The sequence below is a fragment of the Phaethon aethereus genome, assembly GCF_964289735.1.
Source record: "Phaethon aethereus genome assembly, chromosome: 8".
NCBI classification, from domain to species: Eukaryota; Metazoa; Chordata; class Aves; order Phaethontiformes; family Phaethontidae; genus Phaethon; species Phaethon aethereus.
Window position 1 is genome coordinate 928,105 of NC_138584.1, and position 24,129 is coordinate 952,233.

Here is a 24,129-nt window from a genome sequence, read left to right on the forward strand (position 1 = left end):
GACGTGATATTTGCTGATAAATCATAACATTTCAGTGCACAAACGACCTCTGCCACAAAGGTGTTCCTGGAGTTCTGGACTTCAAAATGAACAGGAGTCATCTGATAATATTTGCTTGTTGGCTTGTTTGTTTGTTTTTCACATTTCCTGTGACCATGGGCAATCTGAAACTTTGCACAACTGTTTGCACAACCACGTATTTGTTGTTTGTGGTGTTCCGAGATGGCTATCTTGATGGTTGTGACACCCCTAAAAATATTATTTGAGAAGAGAGATTGAAAATACATTTTTCTTCCTTCAAAAACACAAAGCCAACAGTTTTCATTTATTTATTCATTTTAATTCCAAAATCAGTACAAGCCTTTTCAGCTTAGACTAGACCAGGCCTCACAGCTCTCTTTCTATAGTTGCACCTGCAAAAATGCATATTTTCTCTTAAAAAGCAAAAGGGTGATACTTATAAACAACATGATGAATCTCCTAAACAAGTTTACAAGTTACTCTAGTTCTGTGCCCTTTCTTGTGATTTTTCTTTTCTCCTGACTTATCTGTCTTTTAAGCTATCATCTAGTTTAGGGAGGGAGAAATTTTCTTTTTGGCTGCATTGTGAATTGGTAACACATGAATAGTTTAATGAACATTTAGCAACAAAAATGTAATAACATTATGGGAAGAAATATTATCTCATCTACAAAAGCATAAAACAGTAAGAAAGAAACCTAAGGATGCAGCAGTAGAGGGGGTCTTGAAGCTACCTTAAAAGCACGACCGAGAGTGGATTTATCTAGGACAGGAAAGAGGATGAGCATTGAACAGAGTCATAGCAGTGCTCAGTAACGTGCCAGGACAGCAATGAGCAACATGTCCATTCACAAACTTCCACCGTGTCTAGGTTTGGCCACTCAGTTCCTAATGTTTCCAGCTTCTTCCTCTAGTGCTTCCTTAATAGATTGATGACTAAGGTCTTTACAGATGGGACATGGAGAGGGATCCATTAAGTCTCTTGAGTTATAGAGCCAAATCAACAATAGATCAAATTTTAGGTGAGAATTATCAAGTTCAGTCAGTCTTCTGGAAAAAAGCAAAAGTCATCAGCAATAAATATCTGTTTTCCCACATTCTAAGAATTTATCTTTGGAAAGCAGCACATAATGAAACATTTTTCTCCCTTATGTGGTTAAAACAATTAATACTTGAGCAATTCTTATATTCTTCATTCAGATTCATTGGGATATCTGATAGTTGAATTTTTTTCTTACAGATCTTGATACGTTATTTTGTGGCACTGATGCAGGAGATAATATTTTTATAAGCTTTATAATTAAGCTTTTATATCAAAAAACTAAGTTATGTCACAGAGGAAGGAAAGCATTAAGAAGGGGAAGTGAGAATTAACTTTAAAGTCTTCATGTTAATTCTTATTTATCTGGTGAGAAACAATACCATTCAGAGCAAAATCTGTTAATGTGCAGCATGAGGAAAAGAGTATAAGAGATGTATTTGATGAATCAAGTTTGTTAACCAAATTTGTTTGTAATCAAGTTTGTTAGCTGTGACATAATTATCCTTAAAATTAACATGAGCACAACTGATTGAGGCTTCACGTTAATCACATAGACATATTCTACATTAAAAAAAGTAAAATCCCCACGTCGCAACATTTTCCAACCGGAAATCAAATGTCCATGGAAGCTTCCCAGAGCCTATATCAATATTTAACTTATTTAAAAGTCCCTGATAGGTACGTTTTTTCAATATTATTTTAATGCATGCATTTTAGTGTAAGTGGTTAGGCTCATATGCTAAATCAACAGTTTGCAGCCTCAAGGGCCTCGTTGGAAACTCACCAAGCGCCTGAGGGCTGCATCTAATTTGCATATGCATTTACATGAATGTACATCCTGTTGTGTTTGAAATATTACAGATCCAACAGTACTTCCTTTGCATGCTCATTTTAGAAGCTTTTTCCTATGAAAATTTCTCTTCAGATGCACTGATGGCTATTAGCTCTCCCTATTAACATCCGTATGAGGATGACGCGCTATGCTCTCCTCTTGTTTAATAAAATCCTGTACAATCATCGTAGCAGAATACAAATAAAGTCAGCGAACGTTTTTTTTTCCCTGCGTGGTATCTTTAACGAGCAATATCCTCAGGTCTTCCAACCCGGCATTCTCGCGTCTGTACAGCCATGCTGATGTGCACCTACTGAAGATCTAAACAAAGTGGGAGGCCCAGGGGAAGGTGAAATGACCTGAGACCTAGGACTATGCAATGACCCTAATCTATATGACTGACCTCTCTCCTTTGCTGATTGATGGATGGTGTAAACAAGACATGAAGGTCGGGAGTTACTGGAGTATCTACTGTGATTCTGGCAAGATGTCCTGTCATTGCCCACTGGCAGAATGACCTTGGTGTACTACCCTGAGATCATGCATCCACACTCCTAACAACTAATTAGGAGACTTTCAAGGGCGAGTAGATGGGAGAGGCCTGTGCACGGTGCACCTAGGTTTGATTCTGCTTTCCGAGTCTAATGCAGTTGGGAGACAGCAGTATGCTCCTGCTCAAATGACCACGATTCCTGCTCACTAGAAGCCATAATTCTACCGCTGTTGTTAATGAATTTCTGCACCAAGTCCACACAATTGTGCGGGACAGATAAGAAACGCATTGCTTGCATGGTGCATTAAATATTATTGAATACTCGCACTGCATTCTGCAAAAGGATAAACACAGTTATGTTAGACAAGTATAACATTGCCACTTAATAAAGAGAGTTTGTTACAGTTAATTGTCTTTTGGAAGATATCTTCTTCCATTTCAGAATACGTTTTCTTTCAAGGGGGTTGTGGCAGGTGAATGCAGTGTGGGTGTTATCTTAGGGTCCAGGCAGCTGTGGGACAGCCACAGTGCAACAAAGAACAGGAGGCAACAGAAGAACAGGTGCATAAATTGAATTTTTTACCAGCTATTTACAACCAGATTACAATGCATTTATTCCATCTGAGTGAGAAAGAATAAACATGCTTGAGAATGTGCCCTCTAATTTCAATTAAATTTTATTGTGCAATTTGCTTTTTCCTTTCCCCCAAACACGTATCTTGCTATGAGAGATTTAAGCACTTTTGTTGTCTCTTAAAAACTTTAGATTACAAATAGTTTATAGGAACAAGGCCCTATTGTGATGCTAAATGTATCTGATTATCTATAATTAATCCATGAATGACTCATGGTGGACTGTTACAGAGGAAATGTAAGTGCAATGAAATTAGATTCTCACTCAAAACTCAGACTGAAATCCAGACCTTTTTTTTTTGTTTCTTTGTTTTTTTCTGAAAAAACTTCCTTGCTTAATTTTTTTTTCTTTCATACCGCATACTTGAATGTGTTTTTCTGTGTATTCAAGTAATTGCTGTAAACAAAAGTAGAAATACTGAAAAACTACAAAACCTTGAGCTTTTGTCAGATTTCTGGCAAATTCTAAATGCAGATAGTTTTCATAGTTTTGTATAAACAGCCAAATTTTTGAAGCTTTTGAAATCCTGATCTTGAACCCTTCTTGCCCTTACTTTCCACATTCAGTTTGTGGATAGAATTTAAGACTGTATAGCTGAGAAACCTTGTAAATGACCAAAACTTGGGAAGCTCAAAAAATTTTGCTCAGCAAGAAGTCTAAGTTGTAAAATCAGTTAGAAACATTGGGCTGGAAAAAAACTATAACATCAGGTATTTGTTGATTCCATTGAAGATATTAAACATTAAATGTAAGTTTAATTAAACAAGCCTAGGGAACTAAAAGAGAGAAATGACTGTCCCTTTTCAAAAATTTGTGGCTTCCCCTTTGTGTAAGTGTGGTGACGTTACCTAAGCATGTTAAGGAAAAACCACAGTACAGATTTTCGAGGACAAGTGTTGTTCAGGTCCATTGTGAAATTCCAAGTTCTCCACTACCTTGGGAGATCAGACTGCCCTCATGCAAGAACAAAGTTTGAAATTTTTCAGAGGGAATTAAAAATTAAAATTTTCAGGACATACATAGAAACTGTGCTCCCAAATCTTTGTCTTGATGTGGTAGACTCCGATGTAATTTTTGTGAGAATTGAATACTTTTGCATGTTACTTTGAAAATCTCACTCATTATTAAAAGATTCACAAAATCAGCTTGCTATTTATACAGCTAGATATGGATTTTTAGATTTAAATTTGGGTCATTATCTAATCTTGCCAGAGGAAGTGGGACCTGCAGTTAGGCATCTAGCTTCTGTTGCATTTTGGCATCACTTAGGTCCTAAGGGTCTTTCAGAAAGCTGAATGTAACTGTGGATTTGGATAGGCACATTTAGAGAGCTGGAATTAAAATGCTGACATTCTGGTCTTTGAGCCTGGCTAAACCACGGCACAAAGCACGGCATGGAGGCCGTTTGCTGGTACATGGTGCTAACATCAACAAAACGTGAAACACAGGACATGACCTGAAAGCTGCACCACAATGCTGTGCTCAGACACAGAGACCGTGTTTCTCAACAGGATTTATTTGCTTAGGAGCAGCCCTGGATGTCCCCAGCTATAGACCTTCTTTTTCTGAAGCTAGACCAACGTCAGGTAGCTGAGATGGCTGTGTACCGTATCCTACTGCACAGCACGTGATTTGCCTTTGTCTCATTATAAAATTGAAATACATGAGGTTTTATGCATTTATGTCTGGGAGCTGTTGGAGTACTTTGGATCAAATTCGCATAGATACAATGAAATCTCGTAACTGCTCTGTGTGGGCCATTAACGGATTCTAAGAATACACCAAGTGTAAAGGTTAGGGATTTATTTCCATATCTTATTCAAGGATTTAAGGTGATGATATTAAAAACAACATTAATTCATTTGGGCAGTTGAGTTTTAAAAATTGAAACTCCAGGGTTGCTTTACCTAAAAGGTAATGTAGAGGTGTAAAACAGCACAATTCCTTTGAGAATCTGGCCCTCACTATTTCAGAGAGTGAGACAAAAGGGGAAAAAAAAAGGACCAGCAAGTTAATGCAATCACATGTCTCGCTAAACACTCTCAGAATGCATACTCAGCAACATAATTGACACAATACATCACAGCAGCTGCAGCTTGACACTCCTAAAAGGATATGTTTTAGCAGCCTCTAATACAGACTACACTCTCATTATATTTTCAGCAACGTGCATAGAGGAGTAATGAGTGCAAGAAGTTACAACATCGCCAGCTAGTTGGTAACACAGCATGAAATGCTTTCAAAGCAGCAAAATAGCACATAACAGAGATGCTAGGATATGTATTTTGGAAAGACTTTAGATAACTATTCTTCACTTTAAAAAAACACAAAAAACAACACAATACAAAACCACAAAAAAGGATAGAACATATGACATGATAGACCATAACAAATTCAAGGACTTTGTTATATCAGTTATGTTGTTTAGTCAAGAGAGAAGGGTAAAAAAAACCCCAAGAAAATGAAGACTGTAAAAGCTTAAGCAGGTTATAAATACACATATGGAAACAAGAGACCTTAACAGCACTAACAGAGCACTTGCCATCACAGTTGTCAAAAACTTATAAACAATTCATACTACAGTTCCTTCAATGTTTCATATACTTTTTTATTTACTTAAAAAATGAAACTAAAGTAAACAAACCTGGAAAACAGAGAGGGTTTTTCATATTGAGAGATCCACAATGGACGTATTGAACAATGCAGTTAGAGCAGAGCATTCCAGCACGAATTTGGAGGCACTCAGGATTTTATTGGATGGATTTTAATTTGGTCTTTATTCTGGCTGTGCAGTCGTTCGTGTATGAGTTGAGAAACTCTCAATGTCCTTCGCTCTATAATTGGCAGCTACAGCCTGTCAGCAGGTCAGAAAATGTCAAGCAAGGACTATAAAATTCACAGAACATTTCTCCACCTCTAAACCCTAAGAAAGACGAGGTAGCATGTATCAACAACATGTGTGAACACAAAGGTCAGATTAGGAAGAATATCTTAGGGTAATAGAGACTCAGAGTCAGAAGAAATCAGCTTAGACAATAATAAAAGGCTGTTGAAAGGTTTCAGTGTTCATATTATTTTTCCCATAAATTTATGCCCATAATACATTTTCACATGTTTTGCTGTTATAGATTCTGATTTGAAAGACAATTATCCTCTTCAATTTATTAACTTAATGTTAAAAAACACACTGAAAACTTCCTTCATGAGCCAATCCTTCCGAGGCAACTGATTCTGAGAGTTACATCATGGCTGCATTCTGTCACCAATGAAGTCACTATTATTTCTACCTGTAGGGCTTTCACACAGTACTTCAGCAGGATTCATATTTCTGACAGCAAAACTATAATGTAATCCCTAGCAATATGATGCTTATAATACCTATATATACTGCAGAACACGCTGAGTTTACGAAAGGTTTCATTATTCACCCAGAAGACTTTCTATAGTATTTTGTGATTACTATAGTGTTTTCAGATCTTTAAAGTCTATGTGGTTGGTAGTTTCATCACTGTTCTACAGACTTTATTGATGAATCAAGTATCCAAAATAAGAATCGTTTCTAATTTTGCACGGTGAAATTCTGACCTTATACAATGAATAAACTCCATTTGAAGTCAAAGAAGTTCCTTCACATGCATATTGGTATCAGTGAGAGCAGGTTTTTCTCCATTCAACCTCAACCTTCATCAAAATATATCAAATAATATATTTCATGGTCTTTGGGGTATCTGCAGTAGTCTTCCTTTGATTTTTGTTAAAAGTAAAATAAAATTAAAAAAAAGTACAAAAATATAATAAAAGAACTACAGTGTCACAGTTATACTAGTTCATAATATTCCAACAATTATAATAATTCCACTAAATAGAGGATACGGGTATACAGTCTCCTACCTAGTATGTAGATTTCTAAGGAAATATAACTGTTTCTTCTCCAGGAGTACTTAGAGCCTTGAAAATCAAAAACCATCCCATGTTTTTCCTTCAACTTTTAATGAAATCCTTAATGTTTAAAAATAAGTGATGACAAAATGTTACAGATAATAGAGAAAATGGTTTGAAGAGGACCATTGCAAATGTTTTTCTGTCATATTTTACTCTATTTAAGTAACTTTTACTCTTACTCGGGTTCTCTATTTGAATTATGACATTCACAACAATAGTGAGCCATGCATATCGTTGTAAGAAATAAATACCCTATCTTTCTTTAAGCATAGCAATTTATATACTTGCTTGAAGTAGAATTATAAAATGTGTGGGTCTGCTTTTTTTTTTTGGGTATGCAAGAGGACCAAAGTCTTACTTTTTTAATCTGTGTTTGAAAATTTTAACCTGGTATTTAAGACTAATCTATTAAAAATAGTCCTGTAGGAAGGAGTTGGTATATTGCACAAACAGAAGGGTAAAGTATCAGTATCAGACTGTTTTTTCTTGACGTAAAAGACAAAGGCATTTCACTTGTCAAACTCCACAGCATCAGGAGGTTACAATGCTAAAAACACAATAAGGAAGGTTATTAAGATAATTGAATCAAGTTTATCAACAGCTTTGGTGTTGGTTTACACTGGGTAGGATCTGTCCTTCCTTGATGAAAATATAAAAAGCTGGCAAGTCTATAGTGTAAGATATAAAGAATTATATACTACTATCACAGTGTAATAGCTTAGAAATAATTGTCCACTACATACATGTTGAATATTCCAGTAAGTAAGAAGGCATGAAAAAAATGTACAGTGATTTACATGGATTTAATGCAAACATTTACATGTGTAAGACCTGTAACTCAAAAAGCAACTCATGGCAACTGTATGGGTTTTTCACCCACCATATCATAAAAGGAGCTGGATACTTAGATATCTCTAGAAATTTTCTAAATTACATGATAGTCTATATGGAAACAAATCAAATCCTGCAGATAGTAGAGTTCCTTTCAAGTCTGAGCAGAGAAAAGTCTTTCCACTTCCATGGGACTTCACAGTACTGATGATAAGTGCTACTCTCTTCATTTGTTTCCTCTTTTTTCTTCTGAACTTCCCTCTTTCCCTAGGTTCTCATGTTCATAGGAACTCTCTCTTTTCTTCTATTTTATTGGTTGAAGAAATGCATTTGCCTTTATGATACATCATTCTTTACCCTAGATGTTGTCTCATCTATGTCAGGTCCAGAAAGTAATGAATAAAACAAGCCCTTGGACAAGATCCTATATTCTAAAACTTTTCTGCAAAAATTATATCAATGCAAGATCCATAAAAGGACACATTCAAATGTGTCCTAATGAACAGGCCTTGATATTTGATAGGTCTTTCTGTTCCCATGAATCAGGATGATTTGAATGATTTTCCAACTAGGCACAGCAGTCTGTCTGGATAATGGTGCTCCTGGAGCCTAATTCTAAGAGCAGTCTTCTGTACATTAAAAATTCTCTTTTTGTCTAGTTCATGAAATAAGAATATTGAGAATCACTCAGTTATTAGCCAAAACTTTCCAAAGAGTAGTCAGTTTGTTCATTCAAGAATCTTCATAGATGGTGAATGAGTTAAGGTCTAATAGCAGAGTTTGATGAAACATCCTCAATGCCGTGTGCCAGAGGTATTTTCACCTGTCAAAAATATGGAAACCCCCATGTTGCAAATCCACAATGTTCCACTAAATTCAATTTTGATTTACACTGGGGAGGATCTGGTCTTTCTTGATGAAAATATAGGATCTTGGTATGTCTATAGGATTTTTTTCCATCCAGCTGTAATTCCTACCTCTCAGGATGGCTTTCTGTTTGAATACTTTGTGTTTCAACTTTGTAATGGTCTTTATTACTGTAAATTTAGAGAAATCCAGTTGGTGGCCAGTCACTAGTGGTCTTCCGCAGGGCACACTTTTGCAGCCGGTCTTGTTTAATATCTTTATCAACGATCTGGATGAGGGAACTGAGTGCTTCCTCAGTTAGCTTGCAGATGACACCAAGCTGGGTGGGAGTGTTGATCTGCTGGAGGGCAGGAGGGCTCTGCAGAGGGATCTGGACAGGCTGGATTGACGGGCCGAGGTCAATCGTATGACGTTCAACAAGGCCAAGTGCTGGGTCCTGCACTTGGGTCACAACAACCCCATGCAATGCTACAGGCTTGGGGAGGAGTGGCTGGAGAGCAGCCTGGCGGAAAGGGACCTGGGGGTGCTGGTTGACAGCCGGCTGAACATGAGCCAGCAGTGTGCCCAGGTGTCCACGAAGGCCAACAGCATCCTGGCCTGTACCAGAAACAGTGTGGCCAGCAGAAGTAAGGAAGTGATTGTGCCCCTGTACTCGGCACTGGTGAGGCCGCACCTTGAATACTGTGTTCAGTTTTGGGCCCCTCACTACAAGAAGGATGTTGAGGTGCTGGAGCGTGTCCTGAGAAGGGCAACGGAGCTGGTGAGGGGTCTGGAGCACAAGTCTGACGAGGAGCGGCTGAGGGAACTGGGGTTGTTCAGTCTGGAGAAGAGGAGGCTGAGGGGAGCCCTCATCGCTCTCTACAACTACCTGAAAGGGAGTTGTGGTGAGGTGGGGGCTGGTCTCTTCCCCCAAGTAACTAGTGATAGGATGAGAGGAAATGGCCTCAAGTTGTGCCAGGGGAGGTTTAGATTGGATATTAGGAAAAATTTCTTTACGGAGAGAGTGGCCAAGTATTGGAACAGGCTGCCCAGGGAGGTGGTGGAGTCACCATCACTGGAAGTGTTCAAAAAACATGTGGATGTGGCACTTCGGGACATGGTTTAGTGGTCATGGTGGTGTTGGGTTGACATTGGACTTGATGATCTTAGAGGTCCTTTCAAACCTTAATGATTCTGTGATTCTAAATACTTGAGTACCATTTGATATGTTTGCAGTTATTAGTACTTTTATTATTTAATCAAACTCAGCAAACTTATGAATCCAATTTTAGTTTTGTTTTTCTAAAAGTAAAACATTGAACTCCTGTTTGAAGTTTTCACCTCCTGATGTGATGTGTAATTTTGGACAGAGAGATACTCTTTCTTTTCCTCTCTATCACTTTTTGTGTGTTAATTAAAACTTTAAGGGATATAATGAAGATACAGTTTGGTACCTACACCTTCCCAGTTCTCATTCACTAAAGGCAGTTTCTAAAATCTTCAGACTTTAGAGTGTTTGACATTAAAACTTTCTATATTTAAGTGTAGGTATAACCAAAACCATCTCAGTCATTTTGCTACAGGGTTCTTCTCTTGACTTGTGCATACTTGACAGGATTTAAGTGTAAAAGAAATGGTCTTTTTTCCATTTATTTTGACAGACCAAATCTGAAAGATCGGACTGTGTACAGAACAGGACTACAAATTCTTATTTCCAATAAATCTTGACTGAAACGAGAAACCTGGATTCAGTCCTCCTTTCTGATGTATAGCAGAAAGGCAATATAATTTTATGGAATACAACTGGTCTGAGAGGGAATAAAAAGGGGAATATATTGTGTTTTGGTAAAAGTGTTAGGAGCTTATGGGTTATTTTTAACCAAACAGTTTTCTTTCATATGTTTTTTCACTTCCAAATTTGTTTCTTTCCTCTTGCCTTGCCTTTCCCAATAATTTTTTTAAATCTAGAACACTGCAAGTCTTCTGTAAAAATTACTACCTGAAAAATAATTTTTAATTAAATACATATAATTAATTATTAAAATAATTGTTTGGCTCATAATAGAGATTACTAAGTAGAACTGTGTGAATATTTGTGTCTTAATCAAATACACCCTCAGGCTTGGTGTACTTACCCTTACCTTGGGCTTGCAACAAGTTGACCTAACACAGAAAGCAAATATCCCAAATAAATGACCTCCTTTCCTGCAGTGCCTCCAGTCACTCTTCCCTGGTGTTTCCTCAACTACTTCTGAAACTGTCTGAAACCAGCCTGTAAATGTTGGTGGTTTTGCATTCCAGAGTAACAGCTGGAATAGAAATAGGGAGACTCTGGGAGACTTTTTTTGCTGTGAATAATTTCCATATGAAGATTAAGTACAGTAAATGGAGGACCAATTTTATTTTTCTCTTACCACTGGGATTTAAACTGTTGTAGACAATCCCTGAAATATTTCCTTAACATCCAGCACTAGAGTGAATTCAGAAGTAGTCTGGATGACAGTGAGACAAAACGCCACTAAGATTTCCTACATCTTGTGGAAATCTTACAAGTCAAGTCCCCAGAACTGCTTGGTCGTTATAAAAGCTGTGGCTCATTACCAAAGTAAGCACCCAGCACTCCTGAGTCTTGCAATGAGTTCCTGAGTGCCGACATTAGCTTTGATTTTGAACATTGCTCCTTTAACTCAGTAAAATGATTTAGAAAACGTCAGCAAACATGTATGATTCAGAATAGATTCAACACTAAGTTCTTTGTGGTTTATTATTCTTTAGCTGATTTGGTATTGGTCCTTGATTAAAGTTTCAAGTGCACTTACAGATAAATATTTGAAGATCCTTTTTCCTACCACATAATATTTAACGAAGCAACATATACATTTAGTTTAAAAGGTAAATGCCAGAGATTTGATTTCTGAATCCTGAGTCTGTTATCATTCCTATTGGCGTACTTTGATTAAGAATCATGTAATCTGTAGCTATGCAATATGCATGATATGCACATTTACTACAGCAAAACTCGGAATCAGATTCTGGTCTCAGATGTTCTTTCAGTGCCTTTTCATAAGTTAGTGGGATTTAAAGGCTTAAGATTTGCTTTCACCACAGAAGAAACTACACAATAGTAACGGAACAGCATAATCCATCAAAGTTGTAGAGCAATATACCTAAACTAGTCATCTAACACTGAGGAGGCGTCCGTATGAAACTAAGTTTAGAGCTTCAGTACACAGTTGCTTTTCTTTTCTAAAAGAAATTTAGTCAGGTCTTTCCCTTTAGTTTGAACATCTGATAGGGGTTTGATGATTAAATTATAGATCAACTGTAATTGTTAACTCTGTAGGTAGGCATTCATACGCATGAAAACATGTAAAAACCGGTAGCATAAAAATAAGAGTTTTGCAAAAGTACGCATTGAGTGTTGGCTGTGCCAATGAGACAGAAAGGGCAAATGTGTTACAATCATGTACCGGAGGGAATAAATGGGTGGGAAGTAATGAGGATACAACCTAAAAATAAATGCCTAAAAACATATACGTGACCCAGGCAGAGACCAAGCCAGCAGACATGCACATTATGGACAGTAATGTGATTTCTTTTGAGAGGTTAGAATGACAACCCCATAAGGGGTAGTTTGACTGGAGTATAGTAAAATAAAATGGACATGCAAAATGTCCTGCTGCAGATGTTGTGGCAAGTGAGGTACAGGGCGTTAAGAATTGTGCTATGGAGAGCAAAAATAAATCACGAGTTTACAAGCATTCCAGGGGAGGAAATATAAGATCTGGAAACAGCTTAAATTATTACATTTTTAGAGATATTACCAAAGAGAATATTGCAACTTTTCTAGAATTTAAGAATAAGAAAGTTTTAGAATTGCACAAAAATGTATAACCATAGGTAAGGTCTCCATGGAAAATTTGTTTCTTAGTTAACCTGCCTTTATCACTTTGATTTTTGAGCTTAAAGACTTTAAATCCTTTTAACATTATTTTTAGGTCTTAATGTTAACATTCAGCAATTATTTTTTCTTTAGCACAAGTTATTCTTATTTTTGTTCTTAAAATATAACATATATAATTTTTTAAAAACTGACCACATTAAAAGTAAAATGTTTCCAAATTATCCAAAGATAATTTTTATGTTGACCTAGACTTTCTTTTCCCCATCGCTTCACAAAAAAAAGAACATTTTAACTTTTTTTTTTCTGATTCAGAAAGGACTATATCTTTAACTCAAACTTTCCCAACCTAAGAAAATTATTTTCCATTCAACTGCAGTATTATTATGTCTAACGATATCTGTGAATTTTATAAATAGCCAAACCATGCTGTCTTCTTGAAACTAATGGGGACCTGGTGAATAATCCCAGTAGCCTCAGCATTGCGTATTGGAACTGAGCCGTGAGGATACAAATGCTCCTGGGAAGTACTTGCATGGGATTTTGTGGCTGGGCTAATTGTAGATAGATGGTCTCCCTTTACAGTATGTGCCCCAAAATGTCTTTGGAGTTTTTTATCCTTTATATAGTAATGGAGTTATGTTTGGAAAAGGATGGAGGGTTAGGAATTGGGCTTTACTTCAATAAGCTTCATTGCTTTTGCTTTCTGCAGATATTTTGAGATGTTTATGAACATGAAATACTATTTTAATTTGTATCTGTGCTCTCCTCTTTGTTTCTAATTTTATCTTTTAAACAAAATATATAGATTTCATTTGTTGTTTGTTGCTCAATTGTCTCTTTAGGTAATAGAAGTTGTGAAAAAATGATATTAGTATTCATTTAAGATGTGTGCAAGCAGAAGTATCTAAATGTTAACGCAAACAAAATACTCAGCTTTTATTACGTTTTTGATAAGTCTATTACTTCTCCAGAAGAGATCTTCACTCTCATCTATTCTTCAAGATTAATTAAAAGAGATAACTTGTTCTTTCTGCCTGTCCTTATTCTCTGCACGAGGCTGATGCACCCTTGGTTTCTGAAAATGCAGAGATAAAGGCTCTGGTGCCGCTGCCCTGACTGCTTTGCCAACAGCCTCATTTCCTGCAAAGTCCCCTGTTGCTTTACATCAGGGTGCATGGGAACACGGCATCTGACATGGAGTGGATTTAAAATGTCCTTGAAAAGGCAAAATTCTGGCTCCAATGCCAGAACAGTCAACGCTGCCAGTGATTTCAGCCGGGGTAAATCCTCACTTTCAATTTCCGCAACCTCAGGAGCCTTGCACGGTCTGCAGAGCTGGCGCTACAGACCAGCGCAAGGAGTAATCATTTTCTCCTCCCTGCCTGACCCTTACCTCAAGTATCTTTAGGAGATAGCTCAACCTATATATGTTTCCTGCTACCTGAGAGATGAGGCATTCCTGACAGTCTTGGTTTCTTGTCAAATTTTCCTGTGGTACAGCATAGGTTCAAAGACTTTTTTCGATGTTCTTGTGGATTCTCCTGGAATTTACAGATAATAAATTACTCTCTGAGATAGTGAGGAACAGACTTGAACAGACAGGTGATTGCTACCTGTCAGATGAATATAAACAGCCTTAAAAAATCACAATAATTTTAAAGCATGCAAAAACAGAGCAGAATTCAAGTAGTCTGAGTTCATTTTCAATTCCTAAAATACTCTGATTTTTGAGGTATTTTATGCTTTATGTGGGGATGATACATTTCAAGTTCATTGTTGTTGTAGCGTAGTGGTCTAGTTCACAGTAAATTCCTGAGAGTGTAGAAACAAAGGTGAGGGAATGAAGGGATAACTGATAACTTGGCAAGCTGTATTGCTGCATTCAGTGAAATTGTAAATTGCCTTGTTGCCCAAAAACTTGAAGGAAGTCCTTATTCCACCTCCAATGAAGTTAATGGAAATTTTGCAATTTATTTCATTTGCAGAAAGATCAAGTTTACTCTTTCTGTTCCACCTTACAACAGCAGATTATAGAAAAATATGATGGGAGTGATTCCAGGTCTCCTCAGTTAGTGGGCTCTTCAAATTAAAAAGTCAGTCCTATCCAATCAATACTGCTGCTAGAAAATGTGTTGAAAATGTTACATGCTTATGAGGAGGTACTGCTTTAGAATGCTGGCAATTAAAAAAAAAAAAAAACAAACAAAAGTTAATCCAACCCTTGGTATTGTGGGTGCTGTTGGTTTCCTTCAGAAATGTTCATCTAGCTGGTAGCATGCAAAATGTTAGTGCTTAGAACATTCAGAAGATTTGATTTATTTAACTACACACTAATTAGAGGGAGTCTTTTAACATGCTCAATGACACAAGCAGGACAGCGGAGCAGCAACTGTTGTGTGCTAAAGGAAAGTGCTGAAAGGTGTTTTTGTGAAAAACTGTTGAGCTTGCAGTGGGGGAAGAAAGTTGGTAGGAGAGCCACTTCTAAATAAAAAGTACATTTAGTTCCTATTCATTTGATCAACTTTTTTTTTTTTGGTGAAACGAACACTGACTGCAGAATGCGCAGGGGTGAAAATGTCTGGGAACACGGCATGGAAGACAAGTCCTGAGGGTGAAGTTAATAGGAGAGTCATACAGGAGAATCCTAAAGACTTCAGGTTTTCCCTCCCTTCGTACTTTTGCCCATTCTTCTGTCTGCACCAATCCTTCATACAAGACCCTCTTCCATGAGTAGTCATGTATATATCCTGAGTTTGTTCTAAATCATTATTTTAATGTTTAAAATATTAAAGAGGTTTATACGAATATGAATGCAGCTGCCTATTTTGAAGTCACTAGCATTGTCTCATTCTCCTTTGTGTTGGCTTAGTTACCTTCCTTAGGAGCCAAATACGTTTTGAAAGAGTCTTGCTGAAGAGGATAGTCCTTTATGGAAGACAGCACACTACCTCTGCATGGGCATGTAGTTAGGAATATTAGCTATGTGCATTTAAAAGGACACACCAGGAACAAAATCTCTGCAGAAATATATTTCCCTTTTATTAGGAAAGCCTTCTATAGGTTTAATTATCACAGACCAAAAAAGCACACTGGTTCCCAGGGAAATACTACCCACTGATATCACAAGAATTCAGCCCTGCTTAAGTGCTAGGAGGTATGTTCTCAGTGCACTTATAATCGGGTCGTTATCACCATGGTTATGAGATTTAACTGACTGAAAACTGTAGGCATTTGTCTCATTAATGCCAAATGTTATAGTTTATTTCTGGGAACTGAAAACCATGCTGCCCAGGGAAACCTGTTCTGTGATAATCTTTGAAAACAAGGCACTTGAGAATAGCCTGCCTGGTTCATGTCAGATGGTTTCACACATATTTTGTTACTGGTTCTTAGGGGGTTTTGGTTATTAAATAACTTTGTTCTGTGGTATTTTTCTTTGTGAGTTAGCGTTCTTTACAGACTGCAGGCCCAGCTCGTACAAAACGAGCGTGTGCTTATGATGCTCTTTGCTCATACGCAATCACTTCTGGACTGTGCTGGTGTCTTAGCATACTCTTTGCATACACATTTTACCTTTTCCTCTCCTGTTTTTGTTTTATCTTGTGTTGCACACTTTCAGACAAAGCACTTTTCAGATGTAATCTTGGGACTGAATGTAGTCACACTTCTCTGCTTGGAAGGTAATTAAAGAAGTGCTATTGCCTTTCCAATTTTGTTTCTATTGTTCCTGAAACAGAAAATGCAAAATCATCAGTGATTTCAGTAACACTTGGATCAAACCAGAATTAACACATTTGGACCTTTTTTCCTCCCTCTGTAGTCTGCTTTGTTATCAAAGTGAGTTACCCAAAAATTAACTCCTTGTATTTGACCAGAAAATTTGACAGAAATTTAAGGTTTTCATTTATCAGCTAATTAAAACATTTTTCTGATTTACAATTTTTGTTGGGCAGGATTTGAACAGGGTAGAAAAAAGCGTATGTAACTACATCACTTTGACCTCTGACTAGAAGTGTCGTCCATGGAAAATTAGAGTTTGTATTATTTTTATCTGCTTTAGTTTTAATTTGTTGTGTATTGGGACTATACATTTCGATTTTCTTCTTGCAATGTATTTTGTATGCAGAAGCCAAGAGTACCAGAGGAAAGGTGTTGACAGAGGAAAGCTAAGGTACTTGGAAAAGTAAAAGAATGAATAATACAAATACATAGATTTGAGTGAAAACCTAATGTTTGGAAAAGGTCCTTATTTATTGCTATATTTATAGTGTATTATTTATTACTATTATTATAATAATATTTTATTCTTCCCTATAACAATCATGAGTGTCTGTAAGTCATCTCAAAATCTAACTGTGCTCAGTTTTTTTCATATATATTGTTTTCTTTTGAATCAGTAGATTGATGTATCCAGACTTTAAAAAAGAAGTCAAAAAAGCCTTTTAATGATGATTTTTCCCCATTCTGCCTCTTGGCACACCTAAATACACCAAATTCTGTAACACCCATAATCAAAACAGTAGTAGTCTCTACTTACATCTTGCATAATCCAAACGAAGAATGAAGATGTATAAACAAAAAGGGACACAAGTAATTATAAAGCTACTTACTAACCTTCCTTATTTTGTGATTTCAGGAGGCATAAGAATAATAAGAATGGATAGAAATTGTAAAATTGACTTTATTGTTTCTACATTTCATATAACTTTATGAAGCTGCATTGCCTTATACACAAATGGTTGAAAATAATAATAATAATATACAAAACAAAGCAACACTAAAATAAATGGATCTTTAAATAAAGAATTGCATAGATAAATGCTGAGCATAATCTTTTAGAACTAGGATAAAACTCATAACAACATTCACCCCTCTTTTATTGCCTTCTGGCTATTTATCTTATTTAATGTAGGTAGCTGTCTTTGTTACTGTATAAACAAACTGGGATTCGTATATGGGTTAGGGGTACTACACAAAAATGAGATTTTAGAATGGAATTTTACATCCCTTGTTTGGAGAGGGAGAGGACTGAAGGATCACAGGTAAATCAAAATTGTCATTCCAGCCATGTTCAAGCCAAATCTGATGCTTCTGCTAGAGTCTTTGTGCTGATTCAAGATGATTAAGCAAAAAACACGGTAAATCTGGCCCTGGCATAAATACTAAAGACTGCCAAATGTGTGCAGGGAAGAGACATCCTGACTCCATCCTGTTTCCTTGTGCAGCTGGCACTTTACTAACAGGTTTGGCTGAAGCCAGTTCTGTGTATCCTCTCCACGGGCTGCTGGCGCTGCAAAGGGTCTCCTTCTCCTCTCTCAGGAACACTAGTTCAAAGTGACGGAAAGGTGCCAAGGGCTTGGACTAGCCTAAGATTTTGTATTTACTTTGAAAAAGTGCAAGAGATCTTGGAAAATGTGAAATCTCAGTGGTTTCAAGAATAGTACGATCCCACTGCGGCCACCCACACGTGCTGGTGGTAGCACAGGCTGTAAGACAGCCAACCAGTCCCAAGCAACACGAACATTCACGGATGATTTTAGCAAACCTTCACATTCCTTTCAAAACAAATTGTTAAAATAGCAAGTTTCCTTGTGCTCATAAGAATTAATGTTAGTTGCCTGTTTGCATGTCAGTCAGCAGCTTAGTGGACGTGTCTATTTTGGAAACGAGCTCCTTGACCCCATAATTTAGGCTTCTTCTGCAGGAGATCCAGAGCAGAACACACCACCTGAAGTAACAGAAAATAGAGATGGCTCTATTCAGAACTGAGGCAGATCACCAAAGGAGGGTAAATATGGACATATCCTGCGAGATGGCAAAAGGAAGAGAATTAAGAAGTTCCAGGACGGTGGCTGGGAGCAGTTTGGGAGGGAGTATGATAGAGGAATTGGTTGCGCTTTGGCAGTAAGGGAGCCCGGAATGGCGTCCCATGGCCGGCATTTCCTGCTCTGGCTCTGTGTTACTTTTATTTCACTTCTGCTTTCTTCTTTCTGCCTTGTCTTGGTATAAAAGAGAAGGAACTACAAAACCATGAATTTTCTACAGAACTCAATCCCCTTTAAAAAAAGTGAGGTCATCTATCTTAAGGGTTTGAGTTTTTTCTTTGACTCCCTATACAGACAAAAAACCCAACCCCTGAGGTGCTGCCCAGCCCACTGCCCAGCTGCCCGCCCTCCGGGCACCACAGCGCTGCTTCAAAAGCCTCAGTGCTTCACTGGTGAGAAACCACATTAGCCTCCCTTTTTTTTGCTTAGAACAATATTAAAAAAATAAATTAACCTTTATATTTATTTTATTGACAGTTAAACTTTATCTGTAATACTCCATTATTGCCTTTTTTCTTTTTTTTAATTTTTATTTACTCGTTTAACTAACTGCCTGTTGCCAAGCACAATCCTCAACTGTTAAGCTAGAGCTCCACTTGTGCTGATTCTGTTTTTATTAATTTACCTGTATTTTGATTCTGCAGTTATGGATTCGATTACGTTAGGTAGAGTCTAATGTAAATGTAGACATGTAAAGGTCTAGAGTTTTATGTCTAATCTTATCTTAGGCCTTATTTTGATGAAAAATATCCCACTGCTTACCAGCATTATAAATACTGCTCATAAAAAGTATTTACTTCTGAATCCTGCTGTGCTACACAAGAAAAGTCAAAGTTTTTTCCATAGTTTTAACAAGGAGCTGCCATGTACACAAGTTTCATCAGTGAAAATCACAGTCCTCATTTTTATGAACCACTTTTATTGAACTCGTTTGTAATGCCTATAGCTATGAAGAAATAAATCATCTTTAGACTGTTGGTCAGATAAAGTATTTGCAAGGATTCTCTGAAATAGAGATAGCACTCCCTGAAGTTTGTGGTACTGGTAAAACTTTCACAGTCATAATTTTCATAATTAAAATGAGGTATTTCATGTTAATTAAGTCTGACATGTCCCTCCAGCTGAATTAAAGGGAAACTTTATGAAACAAGCTTCTGGACTGCTCTGTCTCTTTTGAATAATACAGCAAATGCTTTTCCATTCCCTCACCATCAGGTAACAGAAACGCGGACTGGTCCTCTCGGCTGCAGTAACTATGACAACCTAGATTCTGTCAGCTCTGTTCTGGTTCAGAGTCCTGAAAATAAGATTCAGTTGCAAGGTATGTAGGTGCGATTTCATTAATTTGTTTCGGAACAGGATGACATTTATCACACTATTTGTTTTTCTTTCTTCCACCTCATAAAAGGTCATTTTCCTAATTTTTTTTCTGTGTGCAATAAGTACATTCTAGGCAAACTGAAGGAAATGTCAGTAACTCATGTTGCCTTTGAAATGGGAACAATTTCTGTACACATCAGAAAATAATTTGAATAATGCTGTTAACATTTTACAGCCCTATTTAGCAACCACTTGCACACCTTTTAAACAGCCTGAATTCACACAGATTCCACCAAGCAGGGAATGACATTTAGCGTGCTAAGCCTGCTTTGCGCACACTGTGTAGTAGCTTATACCTCATGCAGTCGTTCCACTGAAATGAATGGAGTCACCAGAGGAGCAGGATATAGATTTTCAAAGACTCTAAATAATGAAGAGTCCAAAGGCTCCTCTTGGGAATTTTAAGAGAACTTGGAGTGTTACTCATTAGAAAAATGTCACTCATTAGAAAACTAATAGTGATTATGTATTAAAAAAAAGAAAAAATAAAAAAAGAAAGAGAAAGGGAACGGGAGCAGGAACAGAAAAGGGAAAGGAAAAGGAAAAGGAAAAGGAAAAAAGGAAAAGGAAAAGGAAAAGAGGAAAAGGAAAAGGAAAAAAGGAAAAGGAAAAGAGGAAAAGGAAAAGGAAAAGGAAAAAAGGAAAAAAGGAAAAGGAAAAGAAAAGGAAAAAGGAAAAGGAAAAGGAAAAAAGGAAAAGGAAAAGGAAAAGGAAAAGGGGAAAAGGAAAAAGAAAAAAGGAAAAAAGGAAAAGGAAAAGGAAAAGAAAAGGAAAAGGAAAAGAAAAAAGGAAAAAAGGAAAAAAGGAAAAAAGGAAAAGGAAAACGAAAAGGAAAAGGAAAAGGAGAAAAAGAAAAGGAAAAAAGGAAAAGGAGAAAAGGAAAAGGAGAAAAGGAGAAAAGGAGAAAAGGAGAAGGAGAAGGAGAAGGAGAAGGAGAAGGAGAAGGAGAAGGAGAAGGAGAAGGAGAAGGAGAAGGAGAAGGAGAAGGAAAAGGAAAAGGAAAAGGAAAAGGAAAAGGAAAAGGAAAAGGAAAAGGAAAAGGAAAAGGAAAAGGAAAAGGAAAAGGAAAAGGAAAAGGAAGGAAGGAAAGAGACATTATTTCTAATGCATTTATTGATAATTCCAGTAGATTGATTTGCCAACCTGCATGTTTTATACATGAACATTTTTGAAAAGTCACCCTCTAGGGTATTAGCCCCTTAATAATTGTTTTTTTCTGTTACACAGATGTAGCATGAACAACTTACTACCATGAAAACAGGCTAAATTCTCTTTTATGTACTTATGTAAAACTCTGTGTACATAAAATGAGAGAAGAATACAGATCTTAATTTGCAGTTACATATAGCTATACAATTATTTCCAGTTTTAAAAATTTTCTATATTGATTCATAAATAAGTTGGACATATAGTGTGAAGTTGTTGCTGATTATTAAGAATGTCTATCAGGGGAAGATGATCTTCCTGTTTAAAAAAACCATGTGGGGTTTTTTCCCTTTCCTTTCTCTCTACCCAGAATAGGTTAAAAGCCATAAAATCATACAGTAATTTCAGAGACAGTATACATATTTTTAAAAAGAACTTGTCATTTCCACTGGGATGCAATGAAATGTTTCCAGAAATAATTTGCAATTTTTAATGATCTCCAGCATATACATAATGTTTGTCAGTTGAAATTTGGAAAGTAATCTTTGCATCCCTCAGACAGTGGTTTGACACATGCCACTGGATTGTCATTATGAGAAATACATTATCAGAACTGCATAAACGATTTCATACTTATCCTGGAAGAATGGAACAAGACTCATGTTTGCTTATCTGGGTTTTCTTTTCCTTTCACAATTTCAAGGCTTTTCACAAGTATACAAGTACATTGAGAAGTTTAGGCAGGAAATAACCAAGTTTTACAAATTTTGACACGAGGTACAAGAAAGCACAGGCAGACCTGGTTTTAGCAATTGTGATATGACTTCTGACGGGGAAGGGTTATGAAATTACTGCTACAGCTATTATTTTGATGTACCTAAAAATAAGGGGAAAATCTTTATTAATTTTCCAAGTGCCTATGTAGAAGAAAACTACATCACAAATAGCCAATCCATATGCTGAGAAATTATTTGGCCCACAAATGAGCTCCACTGGTTCCAGAGAGATTATTTTTGCCAAAGAAAGTAACAACAAATAATAAATAAAATTTTATAATGTAACTTGCAGTGGATTTTGGATTGGTTGATTACTAATGTAGCTAGAGCAACTGATAGCTGGTTAGTGAAGAGGCTTCTATATAAAATATTCATTCCCACCATTGCAATCATGTGAACAATGGCCAAATTTTTCGGATGAGTAAGTCTAAATTTCAGATCATAAATATTCTGAATTTTTGATTCACCCACTCTGTGGTTCTGATATAACAAGGTGACATGCTTTTGCAAGGTCTCTGCATGCCATGGCAGGGTAAAGTGTGAAAACACCTTGCAAAAGGATTTGCAACATAGCAGGATTTTTTTGAAGCAACATGGGAGCTAGACTTTGCACCCTTTCTCCACGCTAAACCTTTAGTAGATTTAAGAATTATTTATCTTTCTCAAGGTTTTATAGCCCTACATGTCATATCCACTTGACTGTCCCTTAGCAATTTAATACCAATGTTAGAAGAAATTAAATGAGACAAACTTTATTTTTCTAAAATTTCCTCCAACTGAATTTCTCCCATTCTTCTTAGTTTGTCTCTACAGAATCATGAAGAGATAACTAGAGTAATTTAGCCAAGCTATACCTTGTTGTGCTAAAAGCAACATGAAAAACAAGTCCAAAACAGAATGGAAACATTTACCTTCACACCTCATTTTCTGATTGTACTGTCTCTTTACTCTGTCTTTCAGGGCTGCTTTCCTTTCATCAGCACTCTCAAAATTTGCATTAGCTGCTAGACATTATAATTATAACATACCAAGATTATAATTCAGTTGCATGCTTCCCTACTGCAAAGATCTTACTGCTGAGGCTGTTCATTCAGCAATTCTTTCCAAGGAGAAGTTGATGTAATCCTTTCTTTTTGTTTTTGACAATTCCCCTAGAAAGAAATTACACTAGTAATCTGAGGAACACAGGTTACCAGTTAACAGAATGGATGTTCCATACTGAGATGGAAATGTGAGGAGTATATCTGAAATTAATTCCTAAGAAAGTAAATACGTGACATCGTACAAATGCTAGACAGATGTGTAAATTGTCCTAAAAAAGCCATATAGTTTCCTTTTTTTTTTTTTTTTTTTGTTTATTTGCTTGCTTGCTTGTTTGTTTGTTACATAGGTTGGGGAAGCTGGTTGACTCAAGCATTCCTTTGCATTTAATAACATAATACTGACTCCATTCCCTTCAGGTCTTCAGGTCATCCTGCCTGAGTATCTGCAAGAACATTTTGTCCAGGCAGCTCTCAGCTATATTGCCTGCAATTCAGAGGGGGAGTTCATCTGCAAGGACAATGACTGCTGGTGTCAGTGTGGTCCCAAATTCCCAGAGTGCAACTGTCCCTACATGGACATTCAAGCCATGGAAGAAAATCTGCTCCGCATAAGTGAGACTTGGAATGCATACAACAGTGAATTTGAAGAATCTGGTGAGCTGTTTTATAAAATGTTTGTCTGTTTGGCTGTATCTCACAAAAAATATTTATAAAACAGACTCCATCTGAAATCTCCAGAATGTTTCCTACATCTAAAGCTAAACGTACTGAAATGCATCCTGGATGTGAGTCTCAATTACTCTAACTTGCTGATAGGAAGTGGTGTCCTCACCTCGTGGTGATCAGCAGTCTGTGTAATTACACTAGGATTTAGGCTGCTATGTTTAAGTGTTCATCTACTATCCTTTGTTGAATCCAGGGCTGTGAGGACTTGGTCCCTCTTGGATCAGAAGTGTACTGGAGGAGGCAGAAAACAGAACAAATGAGGAACAAAGTCAGTTCATACGCTTTATATGGGTATTCTGCATTTTTGTTCTGTAATGCAGCTGAAATAGCTGCTTCATTTCACAGTCATTTTTCAGTGCTGGGTCAAAGTTTCTCCTGTACTTCCCCTTTATCCTGTCCCTCCAACGATACCATGAAGCTGACATGGAGACCATAGCCAGCCCTTGATTTATTAAGTAGTTAATAGTTCATCCCATCATAGTTGGCAACTTCTTCATATGATTTCTGTTTAAACTGGACCCATCCATGTTGCCTCTACAACACGTTTGTGTCACTTTGGTTTCCTCTAAAGCATTGAGGTTTGTTTCATACATCATTTCACCTGTCCCGATCATCAGAACTTCCAGTCCCATAGAGAATGGGAACTGCCGTTAAAATCAACTTCTGAACAACTCTTTTCACAACTCAC

General features: G+C 36.9%; 1 protein-coding gene across 2 annotated transcripts in view; it reads left to right on the forward strand.

Annotated features, from left to right (window-relative positions):
- Window positions 1-24,129, forward strand: part of BRINP3 (BMP/retinoic acid inducible neural specific 3) — a gene marked incomplete at both ends in the record, with an annotated part of 207,874 nt that overhangs the window by 120,692 nt on the left and 63,053 nt on the right. For both annotated transcript variants that reach the window (XM_082003025.1, XM_082003026.1), the window contains 2 exons: window positions 19,586-19,691; window positions 23,133-23,369. In XM_082003025.1, coding sequence (XP_081859151.1) covers window positions 19,586-19,691; window positions 23,133-23,369 — 343 coding nt within the window. The remainder of the gene's footprint in view (window positions 1-19,585; window positions 19,692-23,132; window positions 23,370-24,129) is intronic.